Source organism: Maniola hyperantus, chromosome 26 (genome assembly GCF_902806685.2).
Source record: "Maniola hyperantus chromosome 26, iAphHyp1.2, whole genome shotgun sequence".
Classification (NCBI taxonomy): domain Eukaryota; kingdom Metazoa; phylum Arthropoda; class Insecta; order Lepidoptera; family Nymphalidae; genus Maniola; species Maniola hyperantus.
Window position 1 is genome coordinate 6,678,961 of NC_048561.1, and position 19,427 is coordinate 6,698,387.

Sequence of the window (19,427 nt, forward strand, 5' to 3'; positions counted from 1 at the left end):
ATTGAAATCAGTGGCATTGAATTTTTGACTTCGGTTCAAGGCTATTTAGGTCCATTTTACTTTGACGGTATTGTGTTTCGACTCTCGAATTCTAGCAACGTTTGGTGAGACGTAAAATGTTATACTAAGCGTACTGTTTAAAATGCGTCGACTATAGTAAATTGTTTATGTCGGCTCCACACATTCCAGATAGTTCGTACATGTTTGGCGATGTTGGCTTGTGTTGGCGCGTGATCGCTCGGATGGCGGTAAATCGTATCCCGCAGGGCGATTGTCTAAAACCAGCATCAATCATTATTACAATCTCAATTGTTCTGATTGGCTGAATTTGTGCGTGAGCGAGCATTAACCAATCAGAGATGATTGCGAATTTGACATTGTAGCTGTCAAACAACCGCGGTAGGGCCACAGATCAAAGGAGCAAGCCTGGCCTTTGAGAGCTTAAAAGTATTAAATATTCAACGAAAATAATATAGGTATAATAATATACAGTATTTTTAAAAGACCTATTAAACGATACCCGGGGTAGACGAGAAAAAAAATCATCCCCACTTTACATGTAGGGGAGCTATCCTAAAAAAATATTTATCACAATATTATTTCACCACTTTGTGAGCGTGACTAATATATTTTATACCCATGCCAAATTACAGATTTCTAGCACTAATAGTCTCTGAGATTAACCGAGGACGGACGGACAGACGGACGGACAGACGGACGGACATGGCGTAAATATAAGAGTTGAGGAACCTTAAAAACTAATACCTAAAATTGTCTTGTTACAGATACAAAAAAGCTGAATGAAACAGAGAAAACTCAAAGTGACGTTATAATGCAAGTGCGCACCGGTAGATGGCGTTAGTGAGTGTCAAAGTGAAGTGAAGTGCGAAGTTTACACTAATGATTGTAGTGGAGTGAAGTGAGATGCGAGACGGGTCTAGGCCAGGTCCGAGTGGAGGCTCGACCGGGCATGCGTTGGACAAAGAATTTGAGGGTACGTATTTTCATACTTTATACGTGACTTAAACAATTTAAGTCACGGATAAGCGTGACCTAAACTGTTTCAGTCATGTTTTACGACGTTTACTCACTTTAAGCAGTGCGTGACTTAACCCCGCGTTTAAGTTACGCTTATCCATGACAGTACATTGCCCATTTTAACAAAGTGCAATAATAGACAATTTTGGTCAAATCACGAGTATCATATAACTATATATAATATTATTTTGACGCGTGACATAAATCTGCCTAACACTTGACTTAAGTAGTCCATTGCAAGCACTGCGTATAACCCAAGTTCATTCAACAATTTTATATGTCCTCTGCTAAAATACTCTTTAGTACCGATGTGATATTGTGCGATTTACACTAATGATTGTAGTGGAGTGAAGTGAGATGCGTGACGGGTCTAAGCCAGGTCCGAAAGGAGGCTCGACCGGTTGGACAAAGAATTTGAGGGTACGTATTTTTACACCATATAGCACGTGACTTAATCGGTGACTTAAATTGTTTAAGTCACGTGCTATAAAGTGTAAAAATAAGTGCCTTGACTTTACTCACTCGCAATGCATGACTTAAACCCGCGCTTAGGTCACGCTTATCGGTGACTTAAGTAGACCATCTCTACTATGGACTATTCACTGTCACAGAATGTCGCGTCTGACAGCCGGCTGGTTTAAAAATACGCCAACAAAATGCAATTCGCCGTAGTGCCGTATTCCGAATATTTTTTTTTAATTCATAGACTATAGCTTTTAGTGTGGCCAGTTAATTTGCCGAATGCAAAACGATCGTAAAATTTGGCCCAATTCCGACAGTGGAGGCCTAGCATACAAACAAAATAAATTCAAAGACATCTTATTAATTAAAATCGATAATCGAAAAACGAAATCAGGGCCAGTTGCAAATGTGTTTCTACTTTCTTCCACTACTAATCTCTACAAGTGAAAGTTATAGTTAGTTCTTTAGTTATAATTACTCGTCTAAAATGTAAGTTAACTCTTTCATGCAATCAAAGTGGCTGTAACAATTACATTACTGTAGAAAGGGAAAGTAAAGGAGGAATCCACTGGGTGCTTAATTTGAAAAGTTTGAAAAATATTCATTTACACCATACGATACGATACGATCGTTATGATCAGGTATGTTACTGAAGTGGTTATCGTGATCATGATCATGATCAACCCATCGCCGGCTCACTACAGGGTCTCCTCTCAGAGTGAGAAGGGTTTAGCCATAGTCTATTACGCTAGCCATGTGCGCATTGGTAGACTTCACACACCTTTGGGAACATTATGGAGAACTCTCAGGCATGAAGGTTTCCTCACGATGTTTTCCTTCACCGTTAAAGCTGTGGCTAGCTGAATTCTATAGCTATATATCTAGCTAGATCCTATAGGTATTCTTTAAATCCACTAAGCGCTTGCATATTTGTACGCCGACATGCCTAATGTGCTGGACTATGTTTATTAGATTTAACACCTTATGTACCTACACATATTATGCAAATAATGAATTGTATTGTAAAGTGAAAATTGCATCATTTCACTTAAAACGATACGTCGTGTCGTTAATGAAATCGTTTACGATTTTTAGTGTAAAAAGATCCGTAATTAAATTGATAAACTGGCACAGACCCAACGTTTGGCTTAGAATAATGACCAGGCCGATCGGGACTTACGGAATGCCCGCCTTTACAAATAAACGGATTATAATAAGGTATTCATAATTATTCTACCGTTACGTAATATCCGAAACCGCAACCTTAATAAAAAATCTTAAATATTCTACACTAGAACACTCACAGAAATACAAAATAGTAAACAAGCATAACTCTTGACCGCAAAGATAATTTGATCTCGTACAAAACAATGTTAAGTGCTTCCTGCTTAGGTAACTTCATTCATGATGCAAGATTAAGAATTGGCTAGCTAAATAATTCTATAGCTCTATATGGGTAACTAGCTAGATCCTATAGGTATTTTTTAAATCCATTTTTTTTTAATTTTTTTTTTTCCCACACAAACAGAAAAAACACAATATTGGTTTCTTCGTGCTCGTAAGCGCTTGGCGGCTTGTCTGAGCACTGCACATTCCTCTGTAGTCTTATACTTAGATACATACTATACATACTACATTAAGCGCTTGAAAAGTGAAATTTGCATCTTTTCGCATGAAATCGTTTCAGATTTATCGTATAATGTTAAAAGATCCGTAATTAAATTGATAAACTGGCACAGACCCAACGTTTGGCTTAGAATAATAACCAGGCCGATTGGGACTTACGGAATGCCCGCCTTTACAAATAAACGGATTATAATAAGGTATTCATAATTATTCTACCGTTACGTAATATCCAAAACCGTAACCTTAATAAAAAATCTTAAATATTCTACACTAGAACACTCACAGAAATACAAAATAGTAAACAAGCATAACTCTTGACCGCAAAGATAATTTGATCTCGTACAAAACAATGTTAAGTGCTTCCTGCTTAGGTAACTTCATTCATGATGCAAGATTAAGAATTGGCTAGCTAAATAATTCTATAGCTCTATATGGGTAACTAGCTAGATCCTATAGGTATTTTTTAAATCCATTTTTTTTTTTTTTTAATTTTTTTTTTTCCACACAAACAGAAAAAACACAATATTGGTTTCTTCGTGCTCGTAAGCGCTTGGCGGCTTGTCTGAGCACTGCACATTCCTCTGTAGTCTTATACTTAGATACATACTATACATACTACATTAAGCGCTTGAAAAGTGAAATTTGCATCTTTTCGCATGAAATCGTTTCAGATTTATCGTATAATGTTAAAAGATCCGTAATTAAATTGATAAACTGGCACAGACCCAACGTTTGGCTTAGAATAATAACCAGGCCGATTGGGACTTACGGAATGCCCGCCTTTACAAATGAACGGATTATAATAAGGTATTCATAATTATTCTACCGTTACGTAATATCCGAAACCGCAACCTTAATCCAAAATCTAAAATATTCTAGACTGGAGCGCTCACAGAATTCAAAATAGGTAGTCAAAATAAATAAATAAAATAAAATAAAAATCTTTTTTACTCAAGTAAACTTTCACAAGTGCTTTCGAATCGTCGGATGCATCTACCACTGGTTCGGAATGCCTTTCCTACCGAGAAGGACCAGCAAGAAACTCGGCGGTTGCTCTTTTCAAATATTTCATATCATTTTAATTTAATTTAATTTATTTTATTTTGTAGAGACAAACAGTTACAATTAGGTAAATAGATAGTACCTATATCATATATAAAAACACTTAAACCAAAGCAGTCTCCAATGAGAAATATAAGTATAAGTCCCGCAAATTGCTATTGCGCTGAAACCATGTCTCATTAACATTGAAATGACATCATCTTGACGTCATTTGACGTATATTTTAGTAAAAAAATACCATCAGCTCGAAACTTCAATCTAGTACCTACTGACGTCACTAAAATGGCGGCCACGCGCATTAGCAATTTGCGGGACTTATAGTATAGTAGCGTACTAATTATTGTACTTGACGACCGCCCTGGTGCAGTGGTAAGCGCTGTGGTCTTGTTAGTGGGAGGTCCCGGGTTCGATTTCCGGCAGGGGTTTGGAATTTTATAATTTCTAAAACTTCTGGTCTGGTCTGATGGGAGGTTTCAGCCGTGGCTAGTTACCACCCTACTAACAAAGTGCCGCCAAGCGATTTAGCGTTCCGGTACGATGCCGTGCAGAAACCACTAAGCTATCACAGCAGCTTTTTAAAGTTTAATATTAAAGAGCGACTTCGTCCGCGTGGATTACACAAATTTCAAACCCCTATTTCACCCCCTTAGGGGTTGAATTTTCAGAAATCCTTTCTTAGCGGATGCCTACGTCATAATATCTATCTGCATGCAAAATTTCAGCCCGATCCGTCCAGTAGTTTGAGCTCTGCATTGATAGATCAGTCAGTCAGTCAGTCACCTTTTCCTTTTATTTATTTAGAGTACAATATAAGCTATTAGCATCTAATCCAGGGTGTTTATTCCCTTCCAGGCCCATCATCAGACAGCAGTCTCGAGGAACTGACCACGTTGAAGACCCTCCTCCACTTCCCCGAAGAAGTAGCCCTCAGGCTCACTGACACAGAGTACAAGATTTTTTACCAGGTAAGAAACTATCCAAAAGATGTTACTGAGAGCTAACTTAATACTAGCGCCATCTACACGCAACGAAACTGAACTAAAATTAAAAATGAATGGATAAAACATTGAGATCGTTGGTACAAAATTAATGTAATATCATATGGACAGTCCGGCTGACATAATAATATCAGCGAAATTATTAATATTTTCAAATTTTATTAGAAAACATAATTAATATTTTCAAATTTTATTAGAAAACATAGTTTCGTTTGTGATTGGTTGGTGACGAGTTGATCATGATGATGATGATGATGATGATGATGATGATGATGATGATGATGATGATTCAGAACGCAGAACGATACACTGTAGAACGCTGACAGTGGACTCGCTACCTTAAGCCGGATTTAAAACCTAGGGTTTGCTGAGCTTAACTAAAAATGATGCTTAATGTCCCGTGAAAGGGTGACCCCGGATTTGGTACGTTAGGGACAGACCGTTAAACAGATCATGTTATCTGGTTAGGGGTTTAGGGGTTTTATGGGTGGACGATATTTGTAATTGCCATGTCGTAAAATCCATAACCTTGCAGAGCTATGTGCCTTTTAGGCTAGCCGCACTTTGGATGCGTTTTCGTACGGACTTCAATCGTGCGATCACGTACGAATACGCACGAGAATTTTCATTTTATTCAATTTACTAGCTTATGCCCGCGACTTCGTCCGCGTGGACTACACAAATTTTAAACCCCTGTTTTACACCCTTAGGTTTGAGATTTTAAAATATGTCATACGGCTAATTGCAAAAATATTATCTACAAAACTTCTTTATAGACACTTCAAAACTGACAGAGTTTCATACAAACTTCAAACCCCTATTTTACCCCTTTAGGGGTTGAATTTTGAAAAATCCTTTCTTAGCGGACGCCTACGTTATAATAGCTATCTGCATGCCGAATTCCAGCGTGATCCGTCCTGTAGTTTGAGCTGTGCGTTGATAGATCAGTCAGTCAGTCAGTCAGTCAGTCACCTTTTCCTTTTATATATATAAGATTTGTAATCAACAGCGTTACAGATAATAGAATTTGACATTTCAGACTTAAAATAAGGCCAGATAGGATTACAATTTTGTTTAACAGATTTACTTAGACATATAGTTATTAAATTGTATGGTGTGACAACATAAAACTCACTTACACACATTTTGGACAGTTGTGTAAAATATGTATGAAACTGAGTACCTACTGAGTTATTTGTATGTATTAGTATATTAATAATATGTATTTTATAGTCTTACTAGATTCTGCCCGCGGCTTCGCCCGCGTCGCCTACAGGAAACAAATGGCATGTTTTATTCAGAAACAAACATTATAACATCAGGACGCGAACCCTGCCCCAGCACCGAATAACACATATAACCTTCCAACCCCTATTTCATCCCTTTAGGGGGGGGGGATTTTCTCATAGTCGTTTCTTAGCTGACACCTAACCTCAAGAAAAAACCTACTTTCCCAAGTAATTAATATCAATAATTAAAACTGTCCCATACAAACTTTCATCCCCTATTTTACCACCTTTATGGGCAAAATTTTCCAAAAATCCTGAAACACGTAATTCTTCATTTGTGACAGAAAACCCAAATACCAATTTTCATGCAAATAACTTGAAAAATTACGGACTTTCATACAAACTTCCATCCCCCATTTAACCCACTTAGGGGTGGAATTTCGAAAAATCCTTTCTTAGTGGATACCTACTCTTTACAAAGAATAGACCCTCCAAATTTCATGTCTTTAGGACCAGTGGTTTGGGCTGTGCGTTAATATATGATATGTCAGTCAGTCAGTCAGGACTTTGAATTTTATATATATAGATTATATGGTTTAGTTTATTTATCTATTGGTATATTAGGTTTATTATAACACCACCTCCCATTGTCCATTTGTCCGTTTTCTAGCGTTAAGGTTGTCTGGAAGAGATCGCTATTTAGCGATAAGGCCGCCTTTTTGTACCTACTTTAGAGATTTCTTTTGTAACCTGTCATTGTGTTTTTGTGGTGCAATAAAGTAGGTATATACATACATACATTGAGCCTCAATAGCTCAACCGGTAAAGGAGTGGGTTGAAAAACCGAAAGGTCGCCGGTTCAAACCCCACCCGTTGCACTATTGTCGTACCTACTCCTAGCACAAGCTTGACGCTTAGTTGGAGAGGAAAGGGGAATATTAGTCATTTAACATGGCTAAAATTCTTTATAAAAAAATAAAAAAAAACATACATACTGAACCGACGACGTGGTCACAGTAATTTCCCTAGAAGCGGAAAAAGGGATGTTATCACTAAATTGCCTTTGGGTCTCCCTTTTCCCTTTTATACCTACCTACTATTTGTGTTTGAGGTTTCAATGTACGTGGGAATATACGTTCTTCATTTCATAGCTGAGTGACCTACAGTACGCAGCCTCTCGACCTTTAGAAGGAGATAGCAGATATTTTGTAGAGCGTTGTCCCTGTCGTTGAGACTGACAAAACATCATAATATAGGAATGAGTGACAGACAGACAGACAACGCTCTACAAAGCCGAAATGTCATTCTAAAGGCCGGTGTACATTACTTTCTGCCGCGTACTGAAAATGAAAATGAAAAAGCGGCCAAGTGCTAGTCCGGCTCGCATAACGAAGGTTCCGTACAACAGTCGAATTTTTTCGAAATTTTGCACGATAATTCGAAAACTATGATGCATAAAAATAAATAAAAATCTGTTTTAGAATGTACAGGTGAAGACCTTTCATATGATGATACCTGACTTAGTAATCATACTTTGAAAATTGAAAATACTAATTATTAGTTTATGACCACAATTTAATTTTTTTTGTGTAATGTAACCACAAATTCACGGTTTTCAGATTTTTCCCCAAATGCCAGCTATAAGACCTACCTACCTGCCAAATTTCATGATTCTAGGTCAACGGGAAGTACCCTGTAGGTTTCTTGACAGACAGACAGACAGACAACAAAGTGATCCTATAAGGGTTCCGTTTTTCCTTTTGAGGTACGGAACCCTAAAAATGAAAAAAAAAAAAAATTTAACAAAACAGTTTAACAAGTTTAAACATTTTCTAATGGTACCCACACTATGCTCCCTGCGACTCCTCTGATGATTTCCGTCCACCTAGTGGGAGGTCTTCCAGCGCGTCTTCCGGCGCGATTCCAGCACATTGGGACCCCAACGTCTATATCAGTTTTACGAACTATGTGTCCTGCCCATTGCCACTTCAAATTGATGGATTGATCATGATGATGAAGAAATAATTTATTAACCGACTTAAAAAAAGGAGGACCTCCTCCTCTCAATTCGTCGGAATCTTTTTTTTTATGTATGTTACCCGATTACTCGAAGATGCCTGGACCGATTTTGAAAATTCTTTTTTCGTTTGAAAGGTGCCATTGGGGCCGATTCTCTTGTACACAATCTCTAAACTAAACTAAATTAACAGGTCTAAATCTAGTGCTATCCTTTTCCGCAAGCAACATTATGAAAGGGATAGCAATAGATTTAGACGTGCCATTTTAGTTTAGTTTAGAGATTGTGTACAAAGGAATTAGCCCCATTGTAGAGTCTCATAAAAATATGAAGTCTAGACGATTCGCGCAGCTAAATCTAATTGGCACCGGCACCAAAAAGAATTATTATGGAACTATAATTATTAACTCTTGTATACATAATATATTCGGTAATAAATAAAAATTATTTTTTAATTTTTAGTGTTTGTGTATTGAAGTCGGTTTTTATTTTTTTTGTAAAAAAAATTGACATAATCATCATCCAAATTATGTAGAGGTGTTTTTATAGGCACGTTTACCTAAAATAGAACTGCTCATTCTGTAAGGTGCCGAATAGACTGACTTCTAGCTATTTATTGCATTTTTACGTCCATCTTTTACGGGCGATAAATAATTTTATATCGCCATCAACGAAATGAGCAACTTTTACTGATTTTCACATTTACCTAGCTGTGATAGGTTACACCGCAAGATGGCGGTAACTGTCATTAGTTTTTAGGGTTCCGTACTCCAAGGGTGCCAACGGGACCCTATTACTAAACCTCCGCTGTCCGTCCGTCCGTTCGTCCGTCAGTCTGTCAGCGAGCTGTATCTCGTGGACCATAATAGGTAGAAATTTTCATAGAAAGTATATTTCTAATGCCGCTATGACAACAAATAATAAAAAACTGGCCAAGTGCGAGTCAGACTCGCGCACTGAGGGTTCCGTAATACAATCGTATTTTATCGACATTTTGCATCATAAATCAAAAACTATTATACCTAAAAATAAATAAAAATCTGTTTTAGAATGTACAAGTGAAGACCTTTCATATGATACCCCACTTGATATAGTAATCTTACTTCGAAAATTGAAAATACTAATTATTAGTTTATGACCACAATTTAATTTTTTTTGTGTAATGTAACCACAAATTCACGGTTTTCAGATTTTTCCCCAAATGCCAAGTGAAGTACCCTGTAGGTTTCTTGACAGACAGACGGACAGACAGACAGACAACAAAGTGATCCTATAAGGTTTCCGTTTTTCTTTTTGAGGTACGGAACCCTGAAAATTCAAAATGGTCCTCATGAAAATCCACATCGGTGGTGCGCCTCGGACGTGTGGTGGGGCACCTCGTCCCCGGTGGAGGGTCCAGCTCGGCGGACGTCGGCGTCGGTTGATTGCTTCGGTGTTCCCGTGAACCAGCCAGGCGACGCGCAGGAGCGCCGCTGGGTCCGGTCGCCTCTCGGCCGGCGAGTCCCACATACCTTCCTTTCAGTGGGCTGGCCGGTTGGGTAGCTGGCTGGCTTCCAGGGGGTGATGCGTAAACGCATTTCCCAGCGATAAAAAAGGGCTATCACCCGCTCTATTAACCGCACTGTACCGGAAAGCTAAATAATTGCTATTTTTGCTATTTTAACTTTGTACCTAGCTAGGTACGTCTTTAACTTAGTAGGTAGGTACATATATTATCTGTCAGATGAACAGACTGTTTATCTGACAAAATGTCCGACCATCTGTCGCGGACAGTAGAGCTGTCGGATTTACATAAAACATTAATATTTGATAACAAAACAAACCTTTCGTAGTCGATGGGCTTAAGCTAGATGGGGTTTTTTTTCTTTATTCAGATACAAGTTAGCCCTTGACTGCAATCTCACCTGGTGGTAAGTGATGATGTAGTCTAGGATGGTAGCGGGCTAACCTGGAAGGGGTATGGCAGTTTTTTATTAAACCTATACCCCTTTGGTTTCCACACGGTATTGTACCTACCGGAACGCTAAATCACTTGGCGGCAAGGCTTTGCCGATATCTGTACTAGAGATGCGCCGAATGTAGGTTCAACCGAATACGAATGTCCGGCCGAATATTTGGTCCAAAATGTACCGAACCGAAATAAGCTGTTATGACTTAGGCGTCCCCTAAGAAAGGATTTTTGAAAATTCAATACCTAAGGGGAATTTTAATTTGTGTAGTCAACGCGGACGAAGTCGCGGGCATAAGCTAGTCTAAATATATAAAAGGAAAAGGTGACTGACTGACTGATCTATCAACGCACAGTTCAAACTACTGGACGGATCGGGCTGAAATTTGACATGCAGATAGCTATTATGACGTATAGACATCCGCTAAGAAAAGATTTAATTCAACCCATAAGGGGGATACAATAGGGGTTTGAATTTTTTTTAGTCCATACGACCTAATCACCGAAAAAAAAGTCTTCGAGATAATAATGTCGTCTAGAAAAGACGCGAAGGCTTGAATGATGCTCATTTAAGCATACAAACTATAAAAAAATATAAAAAGCCCATGGGCTGGCTCATTTTTTGCGCAGCGGATCAGCCTGGCTGTCCAGCGCGGAAATGCAGCCAGTATTCTTGGCACCATTCCACGCGGTCATGATTTATATAGTAATTAGATAAGGCTAGCTTTAAGTTTTATTGTATTAAAAAAAAAAAAAAAAAAAAAAGTTTAATAAAGAATATGTTTCAGAAAAAAACCCTGTTATCTATCTCTTTATCAGACAGTCCGGCTATCTCCCGCGGCTCACGCTCAGTGGAACAGGAGGATTAACATACTTAATTCGTGAATATTTGATAACTAAATCGACCCTCCAAAGTGTAATGTACTTAGCTGTAATACTACCGAATTACAAAAACAAGACGAGCTAACTAACAATGCACTACACTCCTTTGTAAATAAAAATAAATAAAAATCTGTTTTAGAATGCACAGGTGAAGACCTTTCATATGATACCCCACTTGATATAGTTATCTTACTTCAACAATTGAAAACACTAATTTTTAGTTCACGACCACAATTTAATTTTTTTGTGTAATGTAACCACAAATTCACGGTTTTCAGATTTTTCCCCTAATGTCTGCTATAAGACCTACCTACCTACCTACCTGCCAAATTTCATGATTCTAGGTCAACGGGAAGTACCCTGTAGGTTTCTTGACAGACAGACAGACAACAAAGTGATCCTATAAGGGTTCCGTTTTTCCTTCTGAGGTACGGAACCCTAAAAACAGGTCAAGCGCGAGTCGGACGAAGGGTTCCGTACCATTGCACACGATATACAGGGTGTAACCGGAAAGTTAGCAAAAACTTAGCGTTATTGTTATACTACCTAAACACAATCCAATACCAATAACCATTTGCCTCATTTTGTAGTTGATTATTTAGTATTTTTCAAACCCGCAATGTATAGCGTGCAAAACCTGGGTCAATGCCTCGCCTACGACGCGGCATTGACACCGAGTGGCTTACTTCCGGAACATTCGTTGACCTCTAGCGTCAGTCAGATGTTTTATTTGCAATATTATCTTGAAATTTTACAAAATTATAGGATTTTCGCGTTTTTATGTGGCATCATATTATCAGTAATCATCAGTGCTATTACCTGTCTTCATTTTTGCCAGCGTTTGAACAAATACTAAAAATTTCAAAATGGCCGCCTTGTAAATTTTAAAAAATTAAACATTGTTGTTTCTTATATGGTACGGAACCCTTTCTGAGCAAGTTCGACACGCACCAGACCGGTTTTTTGAAAATTGGTCAGTAATTAAGTAAGAACCCATCAATTGTGCAAAGTTTTTGTTAGGCTTCCGATCTTTTGATCAAGGTAATTAATATTTGAAATATTTCAAAGTATTTTTATAAGGGTTGGTTATTTGATTACCAATTTTTAAGGTGAAAAGTTAGGGAGACTTTATTAATTATTGAGTCAGAGTTTTTAGGGTTTCGTACTTCAAAACGAATAAGGAACCTTTATTGAATCACTTCGTGTCTGTCCGTCTGTCCGTCTATATGTCGTGTCTGTCTAGAAAACCTATAGGGTACTTCCCGTTAACCTAGAATCATAAAATTTAGCAGATAGCAGCATAAGTAAAGGAAAAAATCCAAAAACCGTGAATTTGTGGTTACATCACAAGAAAAAAATTAAAATTTCCTCATGAAGAAAATTTCAACTTTCAAAGTAAGATTACTATACCAAGTGGGGTATGGTATAAAAGGATTTTTATTTATACGCTAGCTGATGCCCGCGATTTCGTCCACGTGAATTTTGGTTTTCGAAAATCCCGTGGGAACTCTTTCATTTTTTGGAATAAAAAGTAGCCTTTGTCACTCTCCATGTCTTTAACTAAGTATATCCATACAAAAATCACGCCAATGCGGTGCGACGTGATTGAAGGACAAACCAATAAACCAACAAACAAACGCACTTTCGCATTTATAACAAGGGTAGTGATTAAGTAGAAACTTTAAGAGGCTATTAATTAAGGCCCGTTTCGGACCTTCATTTAATTACTACCACATTACCGAGATTCGGATTACCATAATAGCAGAATTAGGGAAAATTTGGCCCCTAAAAATTACCATTTTCTACAGGGATCTACAGAAATTTCACACGAATATCTGCATTGATTTGCATGGACCTCCCACTTATAAAAAATCCATTCACCACTGCGCCAGGGAAGTCGTCTAAATTTAATCGCATTTACAATACCTATTAGGTCGTTTTCTTGCTGGTTTCTTCTCGGTAGGAACGGCATTCCGAACCAGTGGTAAATTAAAACTACCTGACTATTCTTAAGCTCTTGTAAAAAGTTTACATGAATAAAACATATTCTATTCTATTCTATAGGTATCTGTTTCGTTGTTTCATTTAATTACTACCATACTACCGAAAGTTGGATTACCATAATAGCAGAATTAGGGAAATTTTCGCCCCTAAAAATTACCATTTTCTACAGGACTGTACAGAAATTTCACACAAATATCTGCGCTGATTAGTTTGGTTGTAGGGATCAGTAGTAAAATTGGAAACCCTTATAGTTTCGTCCAATTTTTGGCAGGGCAATCGTGTGTTTTAATTAATGACAATTTAAAAATTATAAATTCCCAAATTGCCCTTCTGGTAATCGAACCTGGGACCTTTCACTTATAAGACCACTCAGCACTGCGCCAGGGAAGTCGTCTAAATTTAATCGCATTTACAATACCTATTAAGTAGGTCTGTTTCATTCCTTCATTTAATTAGTACATTAACGAGAGTTGGATTTCCATAATAGCAGAATTAGGGAAAATTTCGCCCCTAAAAATTACCATTTTACTAGGTACAGGGCTTTCCCAAGGATATCTGCGTTGATTGGCGTGGCTTTTAGAGATCCGTAGTAAAACTAGGAACCCTTATAACTCCGTCCAGTGCATCGGTCTGTCCGTCTGTTTGTCTGTCTGTTTGTCATCTAATTAAGAGTAACATTTTTGAGTTTTATTATGAGGTGTCTTGAACTAGAAAAATCTACCATTTACGATATCCCAGCCCTTAACTTCTAAATTATTCATCATCACCATCATGATCAACCCATCACCGGCTCACTACAGAGCACGGGTCTCCTCTCAGAGAGCAGGGTTTTAGCCAAAGTCTACCACACTGGCCATGTGCGGATTGGAAGACTTCACACACCTTTGAGAACATTATGGAGAACTCTCAGGCATGCAGGTTTCCTCACGATGTATTCCTTCACTGTTAAAGAAAGTGATATTTAATTACTTGAAACGCAAATAACTCCGAAAAGTTAGAGGTGCGTGCCCGGGATCGAACCCCCGACCTCCGATTAGAAGGCGGACGTCCTAACTACTAGGCTACAGCTTTTTTTTAGGTAGGTCCTAACCTATTCTGAAATCGATCCCAGCACTATAGACAATAGCAAAAGAGTAATCAAACTTCCTACGCACTCTGCAAATACATGTTTCGCTGGATCACAATATGAATTTAGCTCATCATTGGCGTATAATATATTTAGCAGGGCTAACAAAGATATCAAAATATACCAAATAAATAAATTCAATTTGACCAAAGCAATTAAAAGCTGGCTGGCATCCAAAGGCTATGAAGAAACAGAAAATATTTTAAAAATTAGAATATAGTTTGCGCGCGCGCCCACTCACATACACACACACACACACACACGCTCACACACATATATACACACACACATACAGAAAACACACGTACACACACTCACTCTTATCTATAATTTAGTATAACATTAGGTATAGTATTAGGTGAGGTATAATATTAGGTTAGTTTTTAGGAAACTTGTAACTGCCTTTCTGCAACACAGGTTTTTTCCTAGTGCAGAGGGTAGGAAACTCGTTCTCTTACCTATAATTTTAGTATAATATTAGATATAATATATTAAGTCCTTAGTTTTAAAAAAACTTGTAACTGCCTTCTGCAATACAGGGTTTTCCTAGTGCAGAGGGTAGGAAACTTGTTTCTTGTGCCTAAATTCTAGATTCAAAATAAATTATTCTTATTCTTATTCTTATTCTTATTCTTATTTCTGCAATTTATAAAAAAAATTTAATTCAATAAACAACATCATACTTTATTAGCAGAAAAAACTAAATGCAAACCTTCTGTATTCAGCTTATACAATGCAAATTGAACTTTAACACATACAAATAAGGTTAACATTCGATTGCATGGAAAAAGGTAGCATTTTCATGAATTATTTTCTCCGGACTTAAACCACGAAAATATGGCGGTTTCGCGCCGTCTTTTTCGTTTTGTACATGTTAAAAGGAGATGGGTAGTGTCATGAAATTATGCTTTTTGTACTCATTTTGGTGGTATTTTGGGTACGAAATGCCGAGTGAAAAACACAAATTGCCGAGATACAGAATGTTTTGCTTGGGTACGGGACTTTGACCTCTGTGGGGGGTGGGGGGTGTAGATTAACTGTATACTACCTAAGTAAATTGTTATTATACTCCCTACTGTTTATCCTAATCCTACTAATATTATAAATGTGATGTTTGAAAGAAAGAAAGAAAGAAAACTAGTTTATTCATCTTATGTCTAAGGTAGGTACAAACAAACTTAAAATTAACGGTTAGTAGGTAGTAGTTAGTAGATAATAAGAAGTATTTAATAATTAATTTAATCTAAAATTAGTTCTTGCACCCACTTGGCACAAGATGAAATGGATGAAATGGGTTTGGATGTTTGTTACTCAATCACGCAAAAACGCAAGAGTTCCCGCGGGATTTTGAAAAACGTCAATCCACGCGGACGAAGACGCGGGCATCAGCTAGTCTAAATATATAAAAGAAATAGGTGACTGACTGACTGACTGAATGACTGACTGATCTATCAACGCACAGCTCAAACTACTGGACGGACCGGGCTGAAATTTGGCATGCAGATAGCTGTTATGACGTACGCATCCGCTAAGAAAGGATTTTTGAAAATTCAACCCCCAAGGAGGTGAAATATGGGTTTGAAAATTGTGTAGTCCACGCGGACGAAGTCGCTGGCATCAGCTAGTAAAACATAAGTACTAATAGACCAAGATCCCAATAGTGCCAGACCTGCCCTATTTTCTGAGTAACTTAATGTGTGGGATAGATTAGTGTTTGCACGTACCTTTAACCTTCGTATATTTGAACGAAAGAAAGACAGAAAGAAAGAAAGAACGAAAGAAGAAAGAAAGAAATAAATCTAACACTATACCAGACAATCAATAAGAGTAATTTATTACCTATTTTGAATAAATTAAATCATTTGACTTTAAAAGAAAGAAAGGACGTTTATTTACCAAACTGTGCCACACACATCTTAAAAATTTAAAAAAAATATTATTTGTGATCAAATTGGAGACCATTAATCGTGAATATTTTGTTAGTTATATTTTGTTAAGTAGGTATATCTATATTTTTCTTTAAATTTAAATTCCTTTACATATTTAACTATTTTATTTTTACCTACTGTTAATCTGTCAAGTTACTCTGTACGTTATTAAGTCTGTCTGTTATTAAGTTAATCTGTACTTTAATCTGTTAGTCTGTAAGTTAGTGCATGTTAGTTTATAAGCAAAGTTTCACCTGTAATTGACAACCATACTGTTTCTTGTATGTATTTAAATGTGCGGTCTTTTATGTATGGAAGTTGTCGGTGATAAATAAATTAAAAAAAAAAAAAAAAAAAAACTAATAATGGTTACTCCGGCGCTTCTTCAGTAGGTATCCAGTAAGAAAGGATTTTTCGAAATTCCACCCCTAAGTGGGTTTAATGGGTAATAGAAGTTTGTATGAAAGTCCGTCATTTTTGAAATTACATCGATGAAAATTGGTTAAAAAAAACCTATTTAAGCTTTCGGTTAAAAATGAAATACTTTTTTCACGTTTTTGAAAATTCACCAACCAACCAAGGGGTTTACCAAGGGGGTAAAATAGGGGATGAAAGTTTGTATGAAAGTCCGTCATTTCTCAAGGTATTTACATGAAAATTGGTATTTGGGTTTTCGGTTACAAATGAAGAAATACGTGTTTCAGGATTTTTGGAAATTCAACCCCCACCTCGATTTTCTAAATTCCACCCAAACGAAGCCGCGGCAGGTTAGCTAGTTTTATATAAATTTCTTTTGATCTAATATTCCTACCGGCAAAGCCGTGCCGCCAAGCGATTTAGCGTTCCGGTACGATGCCGTGTAGAAACCAAAGGGGTATGGCTTTTATAAAAACTGCCATACCCCTTCCAGGTTAGCCCGCTATCATCTTAGACTGCATCATCACTTACCACCAGGTGAGATTGCAGTCAAGGGCTAACTTGTATCTGAATAAAAAATAAAAAAAATTATCGAAATTCGCCATTACTTACTTACATGCGCCATTTATTGATGAGGTTACACAAGGATTGATACCTTTTACTTTTTAGGGTTCCGTAACCGAAGGGTGCGAACGGGACCCTATCACTAACACACACAAATAAAAATACACAAATCTCTGTTCGAAAAGGTAGAACTAATAACCGGAAAAACTCTTTCGTTCCACGTCAATACAATCTAATTAATGCCTCCGCCGTTCATTAGCACCCCACTGCTTGACGTGACGCACAGAGTAGGTACTGAAATACAGAGAAAATAAAACAACAAAGAGAGATGGAGAGTGAGAAGACTTTCCGAAAGACGGAGAGAGAGAGAAATTCGCCATCTTGTTTTATTATTTGTTGTTATAGCGGCAATGGAAATACACACTCTGTGGAAACTTCAACTCTCTACTTATTTTATGATTCCGCTGGTAGACAGGAAGACGGACGGACAGCGGAGACTTAGTTACTACTAAAAGGGGGGGCACCCTTTGGGCTTCGGGTACGGAATCCGGAACATACATAAATCTCGATACGAAATGGCAACACTAATAACCGGAAAATTCTTTCAATCTAATTGATGCCTCCGCCGTTCATTAGCACCCCACTGCTTGACGTGACGCACAGAGTAGCTAATGAAATACAGAGGAAATATAAGAACAAAGAGAGAATGAGAGAGATGGAGACCGAGAAAAGACTTTCTGACAGATGGAGAGAGAGAGAAATTCGCCTTCGTATTTTATTTTTTATCTGTTAGCTGCTAAAAAAACTTTAACTATCTATTTATTAAGACTCATGGAGATACAGCCCGATGACAGACAAACGGACAGACGGACAGCGGATGCTTAGTAATAGGGCACCCTTCGGGCTTCGGGTACGGAATCCTGAACATAATAATATAATATAAATCTCGATTCTAAATGGCAGCACTAATAACCGGAAAACTCGTACTAAACTAAACTAAACTCTTTCGTACCGAGTTAACGCAATCTAATTGATGCTTCCGCCGTTCATTAGTACCCCACTGCTTGACGTGACGCACAGAGTAGCTAATGAAATACAGAGAAAATATAAGAACAAAGAGAGAATGAGAGAGATGGAAAGAGAGAAGATTGTCCGAAAGATGGAGAGAGAGAAATTCGCCAGGCAGGCAGAATAACGTTTGAAAAAATAACGACTTGACAACTGACAGCTCGGTGTCATGTCAATGCGCGGCACATTCGAATTATGAAATTATAGATAAGTAAACCTACAAATAAATGAAGAGAAATAAATGGGTTTCATTTACCTACTGTTAAAATGGAAACCACTTTGATATTCTTTAAAATACATTTTAATCACTGTTTCTTATTAAATTGGTTTACAAGTAAGTACAATGAACTATTCATCTTCCAAGCATCCCATAGAGTCTAGAGCCTGGTCAAAACCATAGACCCCCCGCGAATGTCAGAGCGTGTTAGGCCGTGTCCAGACTTCCAACAGTCCATCTAACACACTATCAGCAATCGACCTAACACTACATGCATAACAGTTTTTGATTTATTGAGCAAAAATGCCAAAAAAGGCCGTAATCCGAGTACGGAACCCTCGGCGCGCGTGTCTGACTCGCACTTGGCTGGAATTTTCTAATATTTTCTCTGTATTTCATTACTCTGTACGTCTCGTCAAGCAGTGGGGTGCTAATGAACGATGGAAGCTTCAATTAGATTGCGTTAACGCGAACGAATCAGTTTTGCGGATCATTCATTCTTAGTACTGCCATTTTCGAAGCTGTGACAGCCTAGTGGTTAGGACGTCCGCCTTCTAATCGGAGGTCGGGGGTTCGATCCCGGGCACCTCTAACTTTTCGGAGTTATGTGCGTTTTAATTAATTAAATATCACTTGCTTTAACGGTGAAGGAAAACATCGTGAGGAAACCTGCATGCCTGTGAGTTCTCCATAATGTTCTCAAAGGTGCGTGAAGTCTACCAATCCGCACATGGCCAGCGTGGTAGACTATGGCCAAAACCCTTCTCACTCTGAGAGGAGACCCGCGCTCTGTAGTGAGCCGGTGATGGGTTGATCATGATGATGATGATGACTTTTGACA

At 37.8% G+C, this 19,427-nt stretch overlaps 1 protein-coding gene across 3 annotated transcripts in view; it reads left to right on the plus strand.

Moving 5' to 3' along the window:
- The window catches only part of LOC117994273 (1-phosphatidylinositol 4,5-bisphosphate phosphodiesterase epsilon-1-like), a 166,419-nt gene that overhangs the window by 60,009 nt on the left and 86,983 nt on the right, over positions 1-19,427 (plus strand). For 2 of the 3 annotated variants that reach the window (XM_069507641.1, XM_069507642.1), the window contains exons 2-3: positions 786-994; positions 5,041-5,153. In XM_069507641.1, coding sequence (XP_069363742.1) covers positions 925-994; positions 5,041-5,153 — 183 coding nt within the window. In that variant the 5' untranslated portion in view covers positions 786-924. Of the gene's footprint in view, positions 1-785; positions 995-5,040; positions 5,154-11,282; positions 11,411-19,427 lie in introns of those variants that run through there. The other variant, XM_069507643.1, reaches the window with a different exon arrangement.